This window comes from Cydia pomonella, chromosome 20 (assembly GCF_033807575.1).
Source record: "Cydia pomonella isolate Wapato2018A chromosome 20, ilCydPomo1, whole genome shotgun sequence".
In the NCBI taxonomy this organism is placed as follows: Eukaryota; Metazoa; Arthropoda; class Insecta; order Lepidoptera; family Tortricidae; genus Cydia; species Cydia pomonella.
Genome location: NC_084722.1, coordinates 4343984 through 4367462, shown reverse-complemented (window position 1 = coordinate 4367462; position 23479 = coordinate 4343984). Strand labels below are relative to the sequence as shown.

Below are 23479 nucleotides of genomic sequence, written 5' to 3'. Positions count from 1 at the left end.
AAGGATAAGTTGTATACAATGCATAAACGGTTAATGTAAAGTTAGTAAAAATAATCCGAATGGTAAATCAATAGTTCAAGTAGGTAGCCATTGTTTTCAGTTCGTACTGAGGGAGAGGTTTTTAAATAAAAACAAAACTCATAATAGACAAACCATTATTTGTGTAGTTTGAATAAAGAAACAGTTAAGTTTGAAAACAGTTACAATAGGCTCTTCAATAACAATGGACTCTTTTCAATGTACTATTTTATATTATTTACCCCCCCCCCCCCCCCCCCCCACCTTCATTCATAAACGCACTTTGCAGTGCTTCAATTACTAAATTGAGTTTATAACCTTATACCTCTTTCTTACAAAGTTAGAATTACAGATTAAACAAACGATTATTAGCTATGGTTAACGATTAACAGATATATTGAGCCCTGTGAAAAATTTACGCAGCAAAAGAAATCGACAAAACTAACAAGAAATTTCTAACCAAACTATATCGTAGTATAAACGAACCTCCTATTAGACAGCGCCCGCCGGCGCGCAGTCTGCCTCTGGTGCTCGAACTCGAAGTCCTCCTCCGTGAGGCCGAGCCGCTGCATGTGGTACATGAGGTACTTCTCGGCCAGCACGGCCTCGGGCGGGTGGCGCAGCGCCTCCAGCGTCTCGCACAGCCCGGCGGCGCGCTTGCGCACCTTGGCGGGGCCCAGCGCGCCCGCGAGGATCACTAAGGCCGCTTTGAATAGAACCTGGAAAAAGAAAGTTACGAGAAAGTTTAGAGAAAAGATTCTTACATTATAAATGACTTATCTTAAAACTTACGACGAAGAATTTATGAAGGCGACAGAAAAAACTTGGCAATTATATTACATGTTTTTTTATAAAAACAATATTTGAAAATTTATAAAACGATACCCATTAGGAATAAAGATAAGATGAATAAAAACGATTACCATAGTAAAAAGTAATTATTTAACTGTACAGCGAATAAAAATATCAGAACAATTTCACAAAATTTGAGAAACCCCGTTCCCCTTGTCACATTTCCTACCTTAAACGTTTGAACCAATTAATAGATAATCCCTAATGAGCTTTACAATCCTGGCCCCTTTATGACCTTCACATAAAACGCTGTCCCACACTCGTAACAGACTGTCCCATGACAACGTCCGAGTCAGGCCACACATGAACTGTTCCGTGGCATACAGCACAGGCATAGTTGAGCTTAACGAGGTAGCTTTGATACTATATATATTTATTTCATACTAAAAACTCATACCAACGTGTATCATCCTGGTTCGGCACCAATTGTACCTACCGCCTCTTTCTCATATACTGTCCTAACAACACTTAATTGCCTTTACCTTGACTCCTTCACAAAGGAAGCAGTCCCAGACACGCAGGAGGCTGTCCCAAGGCAACGTGCGTGTCAGGGCACATAGGAACCATTCCGTAGCGTATAGAACGGGTTCTACTTTGTGCTTGACGAGGTGGCGATGGACGGCGGGAGCCGTGCGGCGGAGGAGCGCGTGCAGGATGTCGCCGTCTCGTTGTAATACCTGGAAGTTAGGAGTCCTTAATTGTCGTTTTTTTTTGTGATGCAGGAGCCAAACGAACAGACTAATCGCCTGATGGTGAGGAATAACCGTCGAACATGGACAACTGCAACACCGGCCGGTTGGGACGGCCTTTAAGATGGTACGCTCTTTTCTTGAACAACCTTCAAGGTCGTATCGGTCGGAAAATACCACGGGCGACCGGTCATTCCACGGTTTAGCTATGAGAGGCAGTTGAAGACTGTCAATTATCTTTTAAGTAATCGACGACTAGTTTTAGCTAAAAACGACATAGTAAGGAATAATGAGAGTAAAATATGCCTGTTTTATGTGTAGTATATTATGGGCTTGCAGTTGGGATATACAAAATATTCCAGATGAAATAGTCGCCTATAGCTTAAACGTGGGAAGGACTAATTATCTACTATTCTATTCTTATTTGCAAGATGTCTACAATAACATTCTCTAGTTCAGTTAATAAAAATGCGGACACAAATTTATTAGCAAATGTAGCGTAAATGACACTGCTTAAATCATCTGTTTCATCCGTTCCTCTATTTGTTTCTTTATTACTTAAATATGTGTGATTGTGTCATTCACGTTGGATCCAGTTATGAACTAAAAGTGTGGATTTGCATCATTAATGTCAAACTTCTATGAAAATATGATGTTTGTACACTATTTCATTTTGTTCTATTCAAATACGTGCAAAGCAAAATTTGCTTAGACGGACTCTGTTATCGATGTTCGAGGTAGGCCAAAATTAAGGCCTTGAAATGAGGATGACAACCAAACCAACCTCTAAACCAGGGTTATAATAACCGCTGAGATATTTGTCGCTGATGCTGACGAGGCACCAGAAGGCCTGGACCGCGGGCATGTGCATGAGCAGGAAGGCCGCCACGGGCGCCTGCGCCTGGAAGTAGCCGACCTTCGGGTTGAACACGGAGTACGCCTTCAGAACAGAGAAGAGCTCTTGTTGCCTGAAAGGAAAAAAATATGTTGATCAATTATCAACGTTATCGCGCGGCAAATGCTTCTAAAATTTATTATAAACGCAGAATGATAGTCAAAGTCTGACAATCACAGTTTACTAACGAAACAATCCTGTCGGGAAGTACCCAGTTTTTACTCAAGTTATTTACGGGGATATTTCACGGTTTTGGGCTTGTCAACGGGGATTCCGTTCCGACCACGGAATTATATGACGTCTAAAATATTAATGGCCGTGTTGATACAATTGCGATTTGTGACTCAGCACAGCGCCGGTAAATACCACACGGTTTTGTCCCGTCAGAATAAAAAAAAATGCATTATTTTATAACTAAGAATTCATAAATTTATATATAACCTCTAATTTATATATAAAGTCCTGAGTTCCTTTTAACCTTTCGAGACCCTTGGGCTCCCTGCGTAGCCAGCTTCAGAAACCAATGATGGAATGTCGCTATATTTGTCCGGGTCTCGAAAGGTTAAAATAACAAATTGAAATCGAATTTTAAGGTTAAAGAGTCCCGGCAAGCTACAAATTTTACCTTCAAACAAACGAAGTTTCGTTCTCATTTTAAACTACGTGTTGGATTGTAATGAAACTTCGCACATATGACGACATAAGGTGTATCTAGTCCTTTCATTTGTTTATACAGCTCCAGTTTATAAAACAAACGAAATAGAGCAAAAACAAGTTTCTTATGAAAAGTTTAAATTTGTTGTATTTTTTTAACCATGGTATCTGAAGCTACAGAAACGAATTACAGACTAGATATACCTTATCATATTGTAAGAACAACGTTTCAGAGCAATCCAGCTAGTCGTTTTAATATGAGAGCGTAACTACGTTTGTATGGAGAACCGACCGCTGGGGACCCTGGACTACAATGACTCTGAAACTTATTTTAAAGGTTTTTTTTTAGATCTTTTCATTGACGCAAAACACAACGCGCGAAAGTAGCCTCTTGTTTTCAATTTGATTCATAAACGGCTCAATTTTGTGCTGTGTTCTTAATTTAACAACTTTGCTCTAAACTATGTTCTATATTATAGCCCAAAATCATTATTCACAATCTATTAATAGACTATTTTGACGACCAGTTTGGCCCAGTGGGTAGTGAACTACGAAGCCAATGGTCCCGGATTCAAATCCTGGTAAGGGCATTTATTCGTGTGATGAGCATGGATATTTGTGCCTGAGTCATGGGTGTTTTCTATGTATTTAAGTATTTATAAATATTTATATATTATATATATCGTTGTCTACCCTCTTTCCTCAACACATGCCTTATTGAGCTTACTGTGGGAGTTAGTCAATTTGTGTAATAATGTCCTATAATATTTATTATTTATTTATTTATTAATAGAAACTTAACTTTTCTTAAAATTAAAATCTAATTGAATCCCTATTCTATACAAGATAGGACACAAATTTCAGAAACCGTAAATATCAGACACTAATTTTCGATTGCCAAATGCGCTACGCAACAATTTTAATTGCCAAATTCACACTTACGGAATGCAATCAGCGCAGTACATTAGTCTTATACTGCAAAATTTAACAACCTTTAGAGATAGTTCTTGCCATTTTATTTTAAGCACTATCTTGATAAACGTAAAGTTCATTTTGCCTCTGCGTCGTAAATGGATTTCAAAGTTTGCGGATTTGATAAAAATTGATAGAAATATGTTCTGTACGTGTTTATTAACTTGGACATCAAAATTTAATTGTACTTTCAAAGGCACCGGTTATCGTAGTCTTATTTCATACTCTTTATAAAGAGATTAGTACAATCCCATATATTCTTGCATTTTATGGATTTAATACAAGAGCATATCAAGGTTGAATGTAACATTGAAAATGCACCTTGTTGTAAAACCTTTCTCGCTTAGTATGAGAAAGCAGAACTGAAACGTACCAAGATTTTTTTGATGTTGAATTTGTTTTATAAAAAGCTCCTTACCTAGATCCTTCTTCTCTGTTGAACATCTCACGGTAGGGGAACTGTCTGTGCAGGTCCTTCCTGATGTCTCTGTGGGGTGCTTCTTGATGAGCAGTTCGCCGCCGCAGAGGTAAAGCTACGCTCTGGGACTGCTGTTGGTATACTTGGAGTGGAGTCTCTTACCCAGGTCCTTCTTCCCTGATGAACATCTCATGGTAGGGGAACTGTCGGTGTAGGTCCTTCCTGATGTCATCCATACATTTCGGGTCGCCGGGCGCCGCCAGCAGCTCCTCGTACTCTGTGGGGTGTTTCTTCATGAGGAGTTCGCCGCCGCAGAGGTAGAGCCACGCTCTGGGACGGACTGATGCTGGTATACCTGGAGTACAAATTATTGTTTAAGTTATATATGATTCTTTGACAATTACTAATAAAAAGTCGATGTTTTATAATCTTAAGAAGAATTATAACTAAAATAAATAAATACATATTAAAGGACAATCTTTCACAAACCGACCTAATACCACAGTAAGCGGAATAAGGCTGGTGTTGTGGTTACTAGATGTCATGTAAATACATATATACATAGAAAACACCCATAACTAAGAAACAAATATTCGTGATAAACACGCAACTAAGTGACCACTACCAAAATTCGAACCTCCTGCTTCATAGCGAAAGCTCCTAAGCCGGCGAAAACATGATCTAATTTTACTCTCTTAACAATAACGCTGTATTCCGATCAACTCCAATGTTAGCATAACTCAATTTGTATACATAAAATATATATACGTTTGCATTTCATTTCAAACGTTTCCTTATACTGACACCAATTGTTATAATACTCGTACACTTCCTATTGTTAAGACACAAAGTGGAATACAGAAATGTTAAATACAGAAAACCGTTGAATGGCTTCCCTAGGGGAATTTAGAGTCCCCGGATATTAATCGAACGGTACGCTAAGGAAACGATTACATCTATCACTTCTTTAACCGTTAGAATATAAAAACTTCCGAAAATATTCAGCATACAGTTGTATATATTCTATCTTGTAAAACTACAACAATTAGAACGTAAGGAACGAAACACATTTGGCCACAGAAAACTTTTAACCTGAAGTAGAATATAAGATCAATTAAGGTCAGAATAAATTTAAAAGTGGAAAATTACTGCCTTGGGTGAGACTTGGACTCGCGGCCTCTGGATCAAGTCTCACCCAAGGCAGTAATTTTGCCACCTTTAAATTTATTCTAAGCTTAATAGCATCGTTCGCAGACGTTTATGCTTGTTAAAAATTAATTTATAAGATCAATTATCCATTAAGATATGTTTAAGATTGCGTTCCGGGCATATTCCGTCAAAAAAGTTTGCTTACTTGATGAGAAAAGAACCATCCCCAAATTGCGAAGTTTGCGGTTCTATGGAAGATGTGCAACATATTTTGACGGAATGTGCACGGAATGAAAACGATAGACAAGCGTTACTAATTGCCCTCAAGGTAAATAGATTGGATGATTTCAGAGAATCTTAGCTGTACCGACATCAGAAGAGGCTAAAAAGATATTTACAGTACATATGGTGCTACTTTACCGCACTAGTGCGAAAATTAGTATATTACGTTACTATGTCGAATATTTAAGGGGCCATATGTACTGTAAAACGTTGTACGATACATGTGCGAATAGGTAATTCACAACTCGTGTCGATTTAAAACACTGTTTAATAAAAATATATTAACTTTAAGTAGAAATACTACTATGTAAATTAAAAACTGAAATAAATGTCATATATGAAAGAAAAAGTGACCTAAGCCTCCAGTGCCCAAGACTGGGATCGAAGCAGCGTCCTCTGCAGTCGCGGCAGATGCCTAAAATTGTTCAGTAACTTGGGTCACAGTGCCATGGGTAGAATTTCCCCCTCATATATGCAGGTACTTAAGGTTTTATGGATCCCTTTAGCCACCTCCAGGGTAGAAGAGTATCATGGTTCTTACCCCCTATCCGAACCAAGTCCAGTGATTAACACTCCACTGAGGAGGTGAAAGCCTTAGTCACTTTTTGTTTCATATATGACATTTATTTCAGTTTTTAGTAGACCACTCCCCTACTACTATCGACTTCTATTCAGACAAAGTCTAGTTAGAGAGGTACTGGCAAGTTCTCATATGTAATATATTTGACCTCAGATGTACAGGATGTGCAGAATACAAGTCGAGCGCCAGTTTCGCTGAGGAATTTTCTTCAATCACTGTATCCGGATCCGGATAACAACTCTAGCGCATTCAAGGCAAACGCAAATAGGCAACAAACAAACAAACAAAATAACGATTCATATTAATTAGTAGTAGTGAGAATAATACCTAAATAACTAGCGATCTAAGAAATAAGTAGCCCTTACATAATTATTAGTGCATTCGCCATCATATATATCGCAGCGGCCCAGGTGTTCAAAAATATCTTTTTTTTTTTATACCACGACGGTGGCAAGCAAGCATACGGCCCGCCTGATGGTAAGCAGTCACCGTAGCCTATGGACGCCTGCAACTCCAGAGGTGTTACATGCGCGTTGCCGACCCTTTAAAAATCTGTACAGTCCTTTTTTGAAGAACCTCATACTGTAGACCCTCGGGAAAACCATCTGAGCAAAGCGCTTATTATTAAAACATAAACTGCATGTTCAGATATTTTTTAACACCTTGGCTGGTCCGATATATCTGATGACGTCTTTACTGCTCAGACCCACCGAGGAAATTAAAGCTTAATCCAGAATCTTGTAACATCTCAGTGTCTTCCATTCCATGTCTATAGCATACGCTCCATGTACTCGTATTTACGAATTTTTCAAATCACGGGGTGGGTTTTTATGATAGACATACACTATGTGTTCTGTAGATGTCGAATTTGAACGGATAGGATGGGTTTATCGTATATTGTGTCATGACATGATAGCAGTGGAGCGACACTCCTTTCCGACATTCTCAGCTCCGTCTGGCTCAGCATTGCTCCGAGTAATTATTATGGTTGGCACAATTTGACGACCTATGCGTGCACGACCACAGATAATACGAATTTTGACAACCATATAATCCATATATAGCCGAAAGGGATAGTGCCATACATTACAAAGGGACAGCATGATTCGTCCCTGAATCGCTCTCAAGCTTCGGTTTTGTAGGAAGTGTAATTTCTGTACGGTAGTACTATTTTATTTTGTGACGATACTTACATATTTTAAGAAAGTGTATGACATGATAAAGGCGCACCATCGTAAGCGTGGGCATCGTAGGCCTACTAGATAATGTGACATGTTTCACCTTTTCTGCATCTCTCCCGCACTTTCTTGTAGTTCTTGCTCATGAAGGCCTCCCACTTATTGAGCATGCGCAGCCATTTCTGCTCGCGTTTTAGGATCGTGCTGGGAGACACTGTCCTTTTACTGTAACAAAGAAAACACTTAATTTAGCGCCATGGACGAAAAATTTAATATATGAACTACTGTATACTTAGAAGTAGGGAATGCTCCCGGTAATTCCCGGTTCCGGTACTGTATTTGTATAGAAAACCAGTGCCGGGAGCATTCCTACTTAGAAGCTACTCGAGGGTTCGTTACTACTTTTATGGATGGAGATGATCAGAAAAACAATGTCCTTCGATAGCGATCCTAAGATAAAATAAACAAAAGAATAAGATAAGATTAAAGTTGTTTGTTTAAAAATAGAGGGAAAAATACTGTGTGAAGGCAACTTTAACTAAAAACTGCCTATTACGGCTTTGTAGCTTGAAGTCACCTTAAAAACGTAAGTCACAAATATGAAACATTTTTTATCGTCTGTGTAAGAAGGTGAATAAACGCACTACCTATAGGTAAATGTAGACGCATATTATTCAGTGCAAACCTATGAGTAAGGTACACATTCATAGGTAAGTAAAGTACAGTAAACAGTAAACAATGCTTAAATAACACTATTGTTATTTAAGAATAGGTTTGACGAGGTTATTTAGCGATGAATCAAAACAGGTTTTTGAATAAGTAGTGCTCAAGCTGGCTAATCAAAACTATCTGCTGGGCGGCAGCCAAATTTAATTGCAAGCATTAAGTTGACATCAAACAGTGGTAGGGCGACGAAAATATCCGCACTACATATTTGTCCCAGAGTACTGCATAATTTGGTTAACCTTTTCTCTGGAACGCCTGTAAAATAATATGCTTCATTCAATATTCAAATGAACCCTTCCTGCTGCCCTCCTTTTGCTCCGTAGTCGCACACGTAGTTGGGTAAAAATAGGCGAGCCGATGGGAATTCTGTTATTTAGAAGGATCAGTTTAAGAAAGCCTTTCATTTCAGACTAACCTGAATCAGAAACAGGACCTGCCAATGCAATTTTAATTTTATACTTAATTTTAATTTAATTTTAACGTGAGTGGCACCCCTTTACAGTGTCAATTTCGTTAATTTTCCTAGCCTTTTTTTTATTTTTTATTAATGGACCGACCGATGAGAGTAGAACAGTGGACGTGAGTAGGAACTTGCAAAAGCTCTATAAATATATCAATTTTTACTGGATCCTGATTCCGTTTTTATTTATCAACGGCAACTCGTATACCAACTAGACTAGGTCCCTTCTTTTTGCCATTCTCACATTACTTCCGTCACTGCTGTGTTGATAAATCGGACCCGTCTGTAAAGCCCAATAGATACATAAAAAAGTAACGTATGGGTCTGTCTCAGAAGTATCATTATGGGGCTAACCAAGTGCCTGAGGTCGGCAAACCCATTTCTCAGCTAGAATTGCACTACGAATTAGAACAACCGGTTAAAGCCTCCAAAAGAGACCAAACGAGGAAAGAAGCATATATAGTGAGTAAAACGCGCGGAATAGACAGATAAATAAAAGTAAAGTATAAGTCTGTCTCAGAAGTATAATTATGGGGCTAACCTAGTGCCTGAGGTCGGCAAACCCATTTCTCAGCGATTGCACTACGAATTAGAACAACCGGTTAAAGCCGCCAAAAGAGACCAAACGAGGAGAGTCGAAACGTAGATTAGTGAGTAAAACGCGCGGAATTGACAGATAAATGCAAGTAATGTATAAGTCTGTCTTGGAAGTATCCTTATGGGGCTAACCTTGGGCCTGAGGTCGGCAAACCCATTACTCAGTGAGAATTGCACTACGAATTAGAACGAGCGGAACTGATTGCGTATTGATTACCCATTGCCAGCGGTATGTGCAAATTGGACACACTGTTCAATGTTAAAACTGGATCTGATCGAGTTTCTTAATAGACATTACAATAACTAAATAACATCTAATAATATATGTACATTGTTTATCAGCCTAGATTTAAGTATGTAACTAACACCTCTATGGAGTTCTGGGCTATAACCGCGAAAGTCGAAGTTCGTCAATTGCGGGATTTTTCTCTGTCACTCTAACTATGTCTTAGTGAGAGTAAAAGAGAAAGATCCCCGTAATTTGCGAATTTCGATTTTCGCTGTAGGCCCCCTGGTACTCCAAAATAATGATTGAATTGAATTCAATAATAACGTAAAGTACGGGTCTACGGGATGAATAGCATATTATCTATTCAATACGGTATAGGTTATTATACTTTATACTTTACTCTTTGGGTAGCCCGCTAAAATCTATATTCGAAAAACTTCCATTTGCATCTCTAAGTTTCTTGCATATTTGAGCGATGGAAGCAAATCTATGAAGACCGCAGTAGTTCGTAGTTATAATTATAACCCTGCACTCCCACATTATAATCCCGGAAAAGGGCCTGCAATGCAAGCGTTTTTTCATATGATGTATAATTCCATACATTAGATACATTACAACCAGAATGTACACACGCGTGTGACGCAGAGCCGGAGCGGTGTGTATGCATCTGATACGTATTGGCCTTAATGAAATTAAATTACTTTTGGGTGTGCTACCCACGTAATTAGGTCTTCGTCCGCATTTTAAGAGGCTATCGACCGTCCAGTGCCCTCATTATAGAATTGTGTTTTCTAATAAACCAATCCATTTCTGTAAAATCCATGGAATGTATCAGGGAGTATATTCATGTTGTAGTCCTACTGATTCCCCAACTTTTGGTCTGTCACATAGTTTTACTTCGCTTAGTTTGCTTCATCAACTGAGCGGCAAGTGGGGGCCACTTTTATCCAAAGTAAGTAATATAAAGCTATCTCACATAGATCAAAAATGGTGGAATAAGTAGGACAACAACATTAACACCATTAAGTAGCAGTAGCACCGCCCACAATCTCTCTGCTTTGCCTAAAGGTTGACTGGTAGAGAATGCCTCATGGTATTAAGTCCGCCTTTTGTACTGTAAGGTTTTCTATTGTGCAATAAAGGTAAAAAAAAATATTCTATTACATTAATGAGGGCGCCACTGGACGAAAGATGCAGTCTTAAGACGGTGGCCTAAATTTCCTACTTGGTCTCTTACACGTATTTTTATACTTACTAGGAAACTCCAACCTTTTCTAATTGTATTTTAAAGCAAAAAAACTTCATTTTTCAATTAATTTTTCCCTATAATTTAAAACCGAATTTGGCATTGTACAGACAACTTTAAAACCTATGTCTACACTTTGGAACCATAATCTCAGATTGCAAAAACAACTCCACTGTCAACTAAGTACCGGAATCTCATGAGAAAATGCAGGACCTTGTGCCCCACACGTTCATCTAACGTTGAGAAACGTGAAGGGAGCAGGCGCACAATAAATTTCAATCAGATTAAATATTATAGGACATTATTACACAAATTGTCTAAGTCCCACAGTAAGCTCAATAAGGCTTGTGTTGAGGGTACTTAGACAACGATATATATAATATATAAATATTTACAAATACTTGAATTAGAAAACACCCATGACTCAGGAACAAATATCCATGCTCATCACACGAATAAATGCCCTTACCAGGATTTGAACCCGGGACCATCGGCTTCATAGGCAGGATCACTACCCACGAGGCCAGACAGGTCGTCAAAAAGATTATCTCTAAGTAAAGTATTATTTATCATGTCTGTTGTATGGAAGCACGTTTTTTTTTACTATTTGTTAGTATAGCGGCAATAGAAAACATCATCTGTGAACATTTCAAGTGTATAACTATCACGGTTCATGAGATACAGCCTGGTGACACACGGACGGATAGCAGAGTATTTTTACCCTTTGGGTACAGAACCCTAAAAACAGAGATTCATACGAATAGTGAACCTCCTCCTTTTACCATTCATTTAAAAATACTATTTAACCTTATATAGGGCCCACTTAGATATTACTTAATATAATACGACATCATTTTGTATTTTTTCTTAATGAAGAATTTTTAGTACTTTAAGGGGGCGATGAGGTTTGTATCGTGTATTTTTAATAATTTTGAACGTTAAAGGATTAGTAAAGGCAGCCTCGTATAACTGAATGAAACATCTTCTTAAGACTCGTTCCCTAGCGCCGGCACGCTAGACCTAGGTCACCTAGGCTAGGCCGTGTAGCAAGTAGGCCGAGTTATATCATCGAAAAGCCGTTCTGAAACATGCCTACTGAATGTCAACTACTTCAAAATGTTACCTTTACTGGTGTGTACAGTATAAAAATATGGGTGCACAGAAGTTATGTCGGCGAATTAAGAGCTATGGGACATATTTTTGTGTAAGTTGCGTGGACCCATATTTTTGAACTTGACTGTACTATATGTAAGTACCTACATGTACTTAACCCTTTGAACGCCAAGAGCCACTAAAGTGGTCGTGTGCTGTCGTGCCCACCACGCCAACGACCACTAAAGGGGTCATGGCAGACGCTGTCAAAGCAAATTTACTGTTGACAGATAAGTGTTTAAATTCGTTTCTCACTAGTTGAGATGTTGGCATGTACTTATGCCACATTTTAATGCGAGAGAGAAAGCGTTTAAAAGGTTAAGGTCTGAACCTTCTGAATGGAGTTTTAGAATCTTGATTCGTTTCCTAGGCTTTAGTTATGTCATCGAAAAGGCGCTCTCCATGACCCTTCTATCATACGCCCACTGAATGCTAACTATTTAGCATTAGGTGAAGACTCTCGAGTTCCCTAGTGTCACCAAACTAATCTGGACCTACACCGTTTAGCAAGTAGGCCGAGTTATATCATCGAAAAGTCGCTCTCCGTGACCCTTCGGTCGTTCACACGCCCACTGAATGCTAACTACTTAGCATCAAGATGTTGGCTTTACTGGTGTGTACATGTATATACCTACATCTAACTACCTACCCGCTGTACCTAAACTAATCCGTTGCTTTAAATAAATGCTTACATTAACCTAATCATTTGCAGAGATTTAAATGGAATTTATTCGAATAGAGATCTCTTTTCAAAGATGAGGCCGCAATACTTTGGAGTTATTCAATCTATACTATTATTATATGTACTCGTAAATGAGAAATTATCTGTCTTTTGCCTTTTCACTGCTAAATATTTTTTATCACTGAACCTAATTTGATGAAATTTGACCTGAAAAATGCTAACCCATGGTGGCTGGGACAAATGTACCGCACCGTCTAGTACCGTACTCGTATTTAGACTAGTAGTAAGACAAACTGTAAAATTTAGTGGGTTCTAATTCTAATCAACTTGTAGCATTCGTGGAAGGGATCCCTAGTAATAAAAATGCCTATAGGTCAACCTACAATCTACGTAGGTACTCAGGCCGAAATAGTTTTTAATGCTTAATAGAAATTGTGTACAAATTTTATTTCGAGAGATAAAAAATAAACAAGAAACTTTTGGAGTCCAAGTTTTTTAAATAAATATTACTGTATTTTATTTCATTTTACAAATTATGCTCTATCTTTGGGGCAGAATGGTAACGCAGACAGAAGTAATTAAGTATCAGAGTTACCTAAAATAAAGAGTTTTATTAAATGTTATGTATTACATTGTAAGTTAATTGTATAAAATTTTAAAATAAGTATAACTTTCTCATGTTTTTTTTTTGCGTTAGAAATTGATTTCAATTTGAAAAGGGACAAGATTTTAGGCATCAAAAACTATTTTGACCTACCTACTCAACGGTAAAACCCACCAAATGGCAAATATGGTCCAAAACTCAAGTATTTTCGTTCAGGTGTAAAATATTATTTGAATGACACAGTTCTAATGATATTCTCAAAACATTATGAACACTATTATGCTGTCCCTGTCACACGATGTTATATAACATGATGGAACTACTCAGGCAACACTAAAAAGAATATGTGTGTTAATATTTAATAAATAAAAAAATGCCTAAATGGTCGCGCACTGTGCAGTTTAAGACGAATTTCCTCCCGCGGACGCTCCGGCTCGGCTGTGGAATGAGCTTCCTGCCTAGGTTTTCCCGAGGGTCTATATACAGTACGGGGTTCTTCAAAAAAGTGCACAGATTCTTATAGGGTCGGAAACGCGCATGTAACACCTCTGAAGTTGCAGGCTTCCATAGGCTACGGTGCTTACCATCAGGCGGGCCGTATGCTTGTTTGCCACCGGCGTGGTATAAAAAAATATTAAAGAACTTGTGGAACTACTGGACTTGGGTAGACAAATTTAGTTTTACGGTATATTGCTATGCAATTCAATGCACAATTAACATATTCCTACATCGTATGCAGGTTTCACAAGGGAATGATCATTACCGCGATACAAAAATTAACATATTGACTATGCATGCAAGTTTAGATCGGCCGATAACACGTTACGATAACTACATAACTTACAATACAAGTACCATTGCATATTGTAGCAAAAAATTACATAGTTTGAGCAATAGACAAAGATTATTGAGATGCATAATATAGTATTTTTTTTGTATCCGACTGAAATACTGCCCACAGTATCATGCAAGCCATATTTCGTTTTGAAAATGTTAACACTTCCTTGTATGTATATCTATGAATTAGTAATTTTTGTAAAAAAAACTTCCAGATTTTTTTCGACCCTTAAACAGTCATCGTTTGCAACACATGGTCTGTGCTATGCTCTTCCATCAAAAACTGCTCTCTTGTCAAAAAGCGTTCTCGGTACTGCCAAAGAATTTTTTTCCAGAAGGGCTTTCTACTCCTGTAATTAATTTCTTACTGTAAACTTTAACTGATTAATACATAAATTATTATTATTTTATTTGGAAATTGGAAAAAGAACTAACTAACTAACTAACTATTGTGGCGCAGTGATCCAAAGAGGGTCTTGGCCTCCAAAACGAGAGAATGCCACCTGTCCCGATCCTGTGCCACTTCCTGCCAGTTGTCGGCTTTGAGTTGGCACAATAAAAAAAACTTAAAAAGAAACTTATTCTTATTATTTTATAGTGACATTACTGGAAGTTTTAATTATGTGGTACATGCTAATTGATATTATCAATGAAACATAATTTAGTATTCCCTTGGATACGACTTAGTGGAACAAGCAAATATATAATCTTCATGCAATACCATGTTGTATACACCTATGTTCGACGAATAAAGTAATTGTAATTGAAGTATGTAGATGGCGCTGTGCGGCCCCATACTTCATGCAGTATCTAGATTACCGTGCGCCTGTGTGCTAACTTTGGACAATCCACTCCAAGATCCAGTCACCACAGAAAATATGGCGCCGTCCTACAACACTTTCAATTTTCCGAGTACCAATATTTATCACTACTTTGCGCGTCTTAGTATTTCTATTTAGTAACGGCAAATGCGAAATCAATTAATTTAAAAGATATGAAATGCATAGTGAGGTATTTTACGACTTAACTAATCAAATTAAGAATCATGTTTGCAATTTTAAATTAAACTAATTTGGTTAATATTTTTGCGATTTATAAAAGAGTGTAAAAATCACTCTTAAGGTTATAGCATACGGTCCATTTCCAAATGGCCGTTTCACTAATTAGATACAAAGCTTTATACAGAGCAATCGTCGGTGATAACGTGGTTTGGCAATGAGTTCGTTCCAAGCGAAATTAAACCGTTTAGTATGGAGACACGTTTGATTTTTGAATGTGTGGATAGTTTGTAATTTTACGATTTGATATAAATACAGATTTTGTTTTAATTGCACTATTATAGTTACAGCTGAGAGAAAGCGTATGATATGATTCTGAAACGAAGCTATACATACTGATTGTGAATAAGAGCAAAGAGAATTTGAAATGTTTGAAATAGAGGTGGATTGTCAAAGAAAACTTTGTAGCTACAGTAAATTTACTGCCATCTTTCGACACCTGATTAAAACTTTTAGAACGCCATTTGACTTTGATCCTTATTCTTTCACTGATATGAGTTAAATTTGTTAGGTATCAAAAAGTGGCGCCACCACCTTTTTTACAATCCACCTCTATTTCAAATTCTCTTTGATAAGAGTAAGTTTCTAACGAACGTAGGAACGTAGGATAGGTCAAAAAGAGAAAATATCGTGCTAGCTTGATTTGATTTGTGGGTTGAGAATGTTGAGATCCGAAGGCTGGAGGTATTTGAACCTTTATGGATAATAATAACAAGCCGTGGACGCGGCCTGTACCCCTAGAGTAAACTTATTCGATTGCGTAACGTGACGTACGCGTTTGCGTTAAGTCTCAGTACCTGGGCGACCGAGCTTTGCTCGGTTATAACTATTTATTGTAATATGGTGGTGTGTATGGTGGTATGGTGGTGGTGGTGGTGGTGGTGTATAGGTGATAATCTTAACTACATTTTTTTACTAAATTAAACTTGTCTAAAACAATATAAATTAAAAAATTATATATAAGCTTGAACATATAAAAAAAAAACAAAAGTTAGTCACCGGGCGAGATTCGGACCCGTAACACTGGTTTAGCAGTCGCTGGACCAGACGGACAGTGGCCGGCAATACGAAATTAGCGACCATATTCTGCGTCGAAAGAAAAACGTATGAAAACTCGAAAACACGCGTTTTCCCAAACATAAGACTAATCTAGATAGACTGTATACCCCCAAAAAACCCCATATACCAAATTTCAGCGAAATCGTTAGAGCCGTTTCCGAGATCACAGAAATATAATATATATACAAGAATTGCTCGTTTGAAGGTATAAGATTTTGTATGGGATTTTGAGTTTCCAAAACATTCCGCTTGGCGCGCTGTTTCTAAATCCTAAAAATACTAAAAAATATAAAAAAAATCCTCAAGTTCTTCACGTTCGATTAAAAGAGTAAGCATAACGCATGTCTCCTTGCGCTCAGTAAGAGTGAGGGAAGAACACGAATCAACGGGGCCTTAAATTCAGGACGATCTTGTTTGTTGGATTACATAAATAAAGTACCTCCATATCAGTGACGCTTTTCCAGTATCGGAAATTAGAAACACGCCAAGAAAAATAAAAAAAGGAAACGTTAGTCATCGAGAATTTTATTTACCTTGAAATTGTGCGAGAATATTAAATTAGCACCTGCACAAATAAAGTTGGTATGTAGTTTTACTTTTAGCGAATATCGGAGTGAGAATGATAATGTAAATACAATATAGGTAAAAAACTTAAGTAAGTCACCTGTTGTATGTAGTTGTGACGTGTTCGAAATGTTCGAATAGACATTTGTTTTATTTGTGTGTGTCTTTTAAACATGTATTATCTATTCGAACACGTCACAACTACATACAACAGGTGACTTACTTAAGTTTTTTACCTATAATTGTAGTTAGGGTGGCCCTTCTTCCTATAGATGTCTTAAGGGTCAAGATTTCAAAAGGAGGAGGTTCTCAATTCGGTTGTTTTTTTTTATTGTTTGTTACTTCATAACTCCGTCATTTCTGAACCGATTTTGAAAATTATTTTGTTGATTGAATTTATACATATACAAATTTGTCCCGTTTTTGTCAAAACTCAGTTCTGATGATGGTACTCGTATCCATGACGAATCGAGGGAACTCTTCAAATGTGAAAGGCATACATATAGTTTTTTTTTTTTTTCATCAACAAATCAAGCATTTACATTTAAAAAAGTGACATTGGATGAAGTGGAACTGCTGAGGCTGATCAGAATGGAACTCCCCAACGACGCTTAGTTCCCGCTTGACGATTTTTCGTCTTCGTTATGTTTGTTAGGCAAATTAGGTTTTCACGGCAAAATTTTGTCAAGCTCGAGATCTGATGGAAGAATCTATGAGGAATCGAGGGAACTCTTCAAATGTTAAAGTCATACGTATAGTGATTTCTGTGTTTTCTTTAAGAAGTCAAGCATTTCCATTAAAAAAAGTGACATTTGATGAAGAGGAACTGCTGATGATGAACAGAACGGAACTCTTCAACGACGCATAGTTTACGACTCTTTGCATGTTTCTCAAACAGTTAGGTTTTCAAGGCACATTCTAATAATTATCTGGTGCTTCATTGCACACATGGTGTGAAATAATTTATTTTACATACAGTCTAATACCCTATTGTCTATCTTACCAGTCAACCATAGGGCAAATCTGAGATGTGTCAAGGTGGGTGCGGTGACAAAGAAAAGAACATTTTACCTCCTTTTCTTCATCATTAGGCGTAGGACGCTATTTTTTACATAATGAGTCTTAACGCAAACACGTACGTCACGCCACGATATCGAATAAATTTACACTAGGGGTTCTGACATGTCAATTGCCGGATAAAGGTATGTTGAGCTAGTATATCATATTATTTGGTTACAAATACAAATATACTGTTTGCAAGGTCACGGTCACGCACCGAATAATATTTTTCTCAATTCGTTCGGTCCTATTGAATACGATGTAGCTAGGTATCACGATTGGAAAATTGCCCTCTGATTGAAGTGCCGTCACGGGGCTCCTGAAGGTCCTATGAATCACAGGACTGTTGATGCTCAGGTCCATAATGGGGAGTCAGGGATCTAACTTAAGGATAGTGCCTGTAGCACAACGGTAGCGATGTGCCAGCTCACATGTTATTCTATACAATACATCCGCTTTAGAATTACGCGTGTCAAACGGACTGGCGTTAGGTCGAGTCGAGTTGGAGCAATCAAGAGGGCAATAGGTACAAAATTCCTGTGCCAATGGCTTCGCACTACAATAGTATTTTATACAATCGTGATATAATAGAGAGCTTTTCAGTCGAGTACCGTGTTTAGGCAACGAAGCTTGCTGAGTTGAGCGAACGCGAAGCGGCGCGGCGCGGCGCGGCGCGGCGCGTTTGAATCAATCCTTTGATACTTATGGAAGTGTCCTACGTGGACGATCTCGGTGCGAACGCGAATGCCGTGGGCCGCCTCGCCGCGCCGCGCCGCGTTCGCGAGTTATTCGCTCACGCAAGCCGCTGTGTAAGTAAGGTACGAGATTGAAAAGCTAGATTATATCATTATGGTATACAACACTTTTTCTACGAGTCATGTAAATTTTTTTTTTCTATAAAACCTAAATAATTAATGAAAATTGGAATGTATCTCAGTAGACAAAAATGTAGACATAAACGCGCGACTCCCGTCCCGCGCCCCGCGCCCGTTTAGTCTCTTCTATGGGAGTGCGGCGGCACATGATTTTTTGTATAGTTGACTACAGCGTATCGAAATTAATCTTATAGTTGAATGGGAACCCATACATGAAAAATACGCATTTATAGTTTGGTATACCAAATCTTAATTCAACCATTACCGTCGACGAGTAGAAAAAGTTTAATGCATGAGAAAGAGAGGCAGACAGAATACGGCGGCGTTGCCTCCCCCTTTATACATACCTAACTAAGTATTATGGCCTCTCCATAGGTACGTCACTGATAATCGCATGTGATTTGCAATACATTGCGGCATTTGATCGGTCGATTAAATTCGTTGCTCCTGCTTAGCCAGCAATAATCTAAAATCGCATGTCATAATGTTCTGTATTATTTCATCTCCGCTAATGAGAATTTGTTCATTGCGCCAACATTCTAATAGCAACATCCAAGCCACTTAGACACGACAATGGATGATGTGTCAATATTAAAAGTCGTTTTTTAGGTCATTATGTTGGTACTTAGTAGTCTTAGTACGTCCACGTACGTTTGGGCCCTTGGAACTACAGGGTTCTCACGAGCGTGTTGCTGGTAGGTAACGGGTGTAGCCGTACCGGGTATAAGTAGGATATAGGGATAACATCGTCCTCGAATTAAACGGCCGGTAAAGTCTAGCTAGAGTTCAGTGGCGAATGTTAACGGTTATGTATGATGAACCCTCGTGGACGTCAGCTGCCGCTCAGTTGGTGGATTGAGGAATTGCAGCCACCGAAATCCGTAAAAAAAAATTGTCATCGCCTCCCGGCGTTTGATATTTTGTCAGACGATAGTTTAGATGCTATTGTTAATTAAAGAAATCGTCAGCCGGTTGTATCGCGGTGGAAAGAACGTCGGCTGGTCTAATAGTATGAGGTCTCTAGCGACTTTGATATGAATTGTCACTGTGACAATGTACGAAATGGTACTGAACTAAAATTATTTGACTGTACGTACTAGCTGCCCCTTTCTCAGCATCCATCTTATAGACTGCCGCCTCTCTGGCCGCCCTCTCCCGGGCCTACCAGGCCTAGGGCAAATGCGAAACTGAGAATATTATTAGTAGACTTAATTTGAGGATAACTAAGCATTAATAAACAGATTCATATCCGCAACGCAGGCTTCGTCAGGAGGGTACAACCATAAATCAGCAAAAGGCGTCGTCAATGCACACAAACAATAAAGCTATCCGCAACAGGCTTCGTCATTTTTAATACACAGTCATTTCATTTAAAAAGGACCACCGCGAATCGCATCCGATCCAATCCAAAAGTTCCCATTAAGCTAGCAGCGTTTCTACGTTGTATAGCCAATGAAATCCCCTGCACCAGATACGACCCGGAGCGTGGATTTGAGGATGGGAGTATAATACCTTTTTGTAGCTTCACATACATAATTCACACTCAATATTATCTAATAGTAAACAAAGCAATGAACTGAACAAGCAATAATGATCGTTATTACCTCATCGTGTAACACTTATAAATAAGTCCAGGTAGGTACAAGGTAATCAGAAACAAATCGCACGCATTTGTTCACAATTTCCTCGGCCGTAATGTAACAGATGTACACTTTCTATTTTCGTAGTTATAGTTATCTCCTTCTATTCAATCTAACATAAGTCTTATCGTAAAGATTTGAAGTCGAATTTTGTATCTCTGGATGATAAGAAAAGGAATACTTGCATAATGTCTTTTTTATTCTTTAAATATGCAAGTCAGTGCCTGCTAATGTTTGTCGGTCCACATAATGACTTGGTGGGTCTTCGTTTTTAAAGTTTCCTACAATTCCTATGCATCTCATGCGTTCTGTGGTTGATTTTCGATTTATATATTCATACCATTTATCTTGTGTGTTTGTTATTTGCATCTTTACCTATAATAATAAATAAAGGAGGGGACATCCTGGATACCAAATTTTGAAAAACATAAAATTGTCAAAATGAATAGCTTTCTTTCTGAGACAAATATAGCATCAATAATTACATTCGCCGCGTAAACTGAAGTCGCCGGTTCGATGTTCGGTTGGTTTGGTCACCTTCTCATTAAGTTTAATATATGACATCTATTTTAGTTTATAATTAAGCTGTAGTTCGTTTAATTAGCATTACAAAAAGATAAGCGCTTTGACGTGTCTTTTTATTTAAAAACACTTTTGAAAAATAAGTCATGGCAAATATGTGACAATTATAAAATCAGATATGATAATTTACATTCTAAATGATATGTCAAGGTTGTTTAACTTTATTCTAATGTAAAAAAAAAATTACTATAGTACTTAGTGTGACTATAGGTACGTAAAAATGTAAATCAATTGATTTGCTCCCTAGTTGAATACTTGCTATACAGCGTCCAATACTTTCCTATAAAGTTTTCTAGAATTTACAGATCTCGGATATACAAAATGAGTACTGGCAGCATTTCTGCTAAAACATAATAACATTTTTAGTGCATTTTTTTTATGTAAGCATAAAAAGTAAGTAAGGGGTGAGTAAGGTTTCTAGAGCTCAACGAGGGTGCGGGGTGTTAGGGTCGGCAACGCGCATGTAACACCCCTGGGGTTGCGATTTGCAGGCGTCCATAAGCTACCGAGACTGCTTACCATCAGGCGGGCTGTATGCTTGTTTGCCACCGACGTAGTATAAAAAAAGAAAGCATTAAACAATAACTAATAACATAATCCATTAAAATAATTACAAAAACAACAGATTAAATGCAGGATTTCACTCTTCCGGCTTCACAGTCAAGTTAACCACCAATTAAAGGCCAACCAGGCTGTTTAAAAAGCCAATTTTACACCAATTAATAGTTTTAGATACATTTGCACCAATTACCAAATAGTTTCGCTCACATCCAACAGAACGTAACAATAATTAAAATCACACATTTCCTTTAAATAGCCTCGCACGAAAAAGCGAGATTGATAACAATCCGCCATTACGAGTGGGAAATTGAGAAATATTCGTTTTTCCTCTATCATGTGTATTGTGATACAATTACAGGGTTTCTACTTTGCTCAGTTGTGTTCAGTTTTCTTGTGCATTATGTTTTTTTTGCAATTGCGACATGCTTTGTTACCTAACTAACTGGATTGATATATGACATGTAAGCGAGTTGTTTATTAAAGGTAAAGAAATCATGGAAATTGGAGATTGTACATGTTTAGTAAAATATATGTTTCAATTTTTTATGTACTTGTCTAATCATGTCATTTGGCGAAGGAAAACATCATAAGGCAACTGGACTAATTACAAAAAGGCCCAGTTTCGCCTCTGGGTTATGCCAGATTGTAGTCCCTTTTATAAGAACTAGTGTCTACTCTGATTGTTGGGATTTCTTGCCAAGCGGACCCCAGGATCGCATGAGCCGTGGCAAAAAGCTGGGACAATGTTAGGAAGATGATAAATCTTGAAATGAAATCATTACTATATCCTTATAAGACCAAATAGAAAAATAAATAAATATATACTTATGTGAAATACTATAATTCTTGTATTCATTTTATAATTATTAAATTTTATTCTTTCTATGGAATTCTTCAAAAAGGAGTGTATAGGTTAATAAAGGGTGGGCATAAAACACCCTTGAAGTTGCAGGCGTCCATAGACTATGATGAATGCTTACCGTATGTTTGTTTGCCACTGATGTGAAAAAAATTGTTATAGTAGTTTTACACTACATTATTGATACTTTTTTATTTGAAAAAAATGAAAAATCCTCTATGAGTCATTTGTTTTGTCATTCACTGATAGCACAGGTGGCCCCATTATCAAAGCTATTGGAAATATGATTCCCAGTTTAGTCACACTGGAAATAAGGCATGTGATCAATATTTAATATTATCCCTATGATGATTGTTAAATAGAATCAGAAGTGAGTGGAATGTACTCATATGAGGAAATTGAAAATTACGGTCTTATGCGTACCATACTTAAAATTTTACCATATTTCAACTACCATATTTCAAAAATTTTACAAAAACTAGATTGACAAAACAAATCTATTCATAGAATCTGGTCACAAAATTTCATAAGAATCGGTTAAGAATTGCGACCTGAAGAGGAGAACATCTAGACATTAAAATGGACTCTTGACAAGTTTTGAAAACATAATACAGTGTATTGTTCAATGGACAATTTTTCCTGTCTTACATATTTTTTTGAGTTGCCTAAAACACAAGTAGTGTATCTAAATAGATAAGATGAGTATGGCATAACTGGGTCACAGATAATTGATTAATGTCTTTGATAAGTCCAGAAGGTAAACATACATTAACAGAAGAAATTATTTATAGCTTTTCATTTGACAATAGTTCAATAGGTCCAGAAAAAAAATATTCAGTCAATGATTATTTGTTATCTATCCCCATATTGTTTACAAGCAGCAATGCATAACTAAGAATTTTGCACAAAGAAAGTTTTATTGTTCAAAGACCAGATATGAAACAAGACAATCTAAAAAGTAAGAAATGAGGATGTAATGGTCTATATGCAATTTCACTGCTG

The 23479-nt window shown here is 37.6% G+C and overlaps 1 protein-coding gene across 2 annotated transcripts in view; it reads right to left on the bottom strand.

Annotated features, from left to right (window-relative positions):
* Positions 1-23479, bottom strand: part of LOC133529180 (TBC1 domain family member whacked) — a 30389-nt gene that overhangs the window by 6219 nt on the left and 691 nt on the right. Inside the window, exons 2-6 of one of the 2 annotated variants that reach the window (XM_061866832.1) lie at positions 7791-7912; positions 4661-4853; positions 2344-2527; positions 1353-1547; positions 505-737 (exon numbers count right to left, since the gene is read on the bottom strand). In XM_061866832.1, coding sequence (XP_061722816.1) covers positions 505-737; positions 1353-1547; positions 2344-2527; positions 4661-4853; positions 7791-7912 — 927 coding nt within the window. Of the gene's footprint in view, positions 738-1352; positions 1548-2343; positions 2528-4660; positions 4854-7790; positions 7913-23479 lie in introns of both variants that reach the window. The other variant, XM_061866831.1, reaches the window with a different exon arrangement.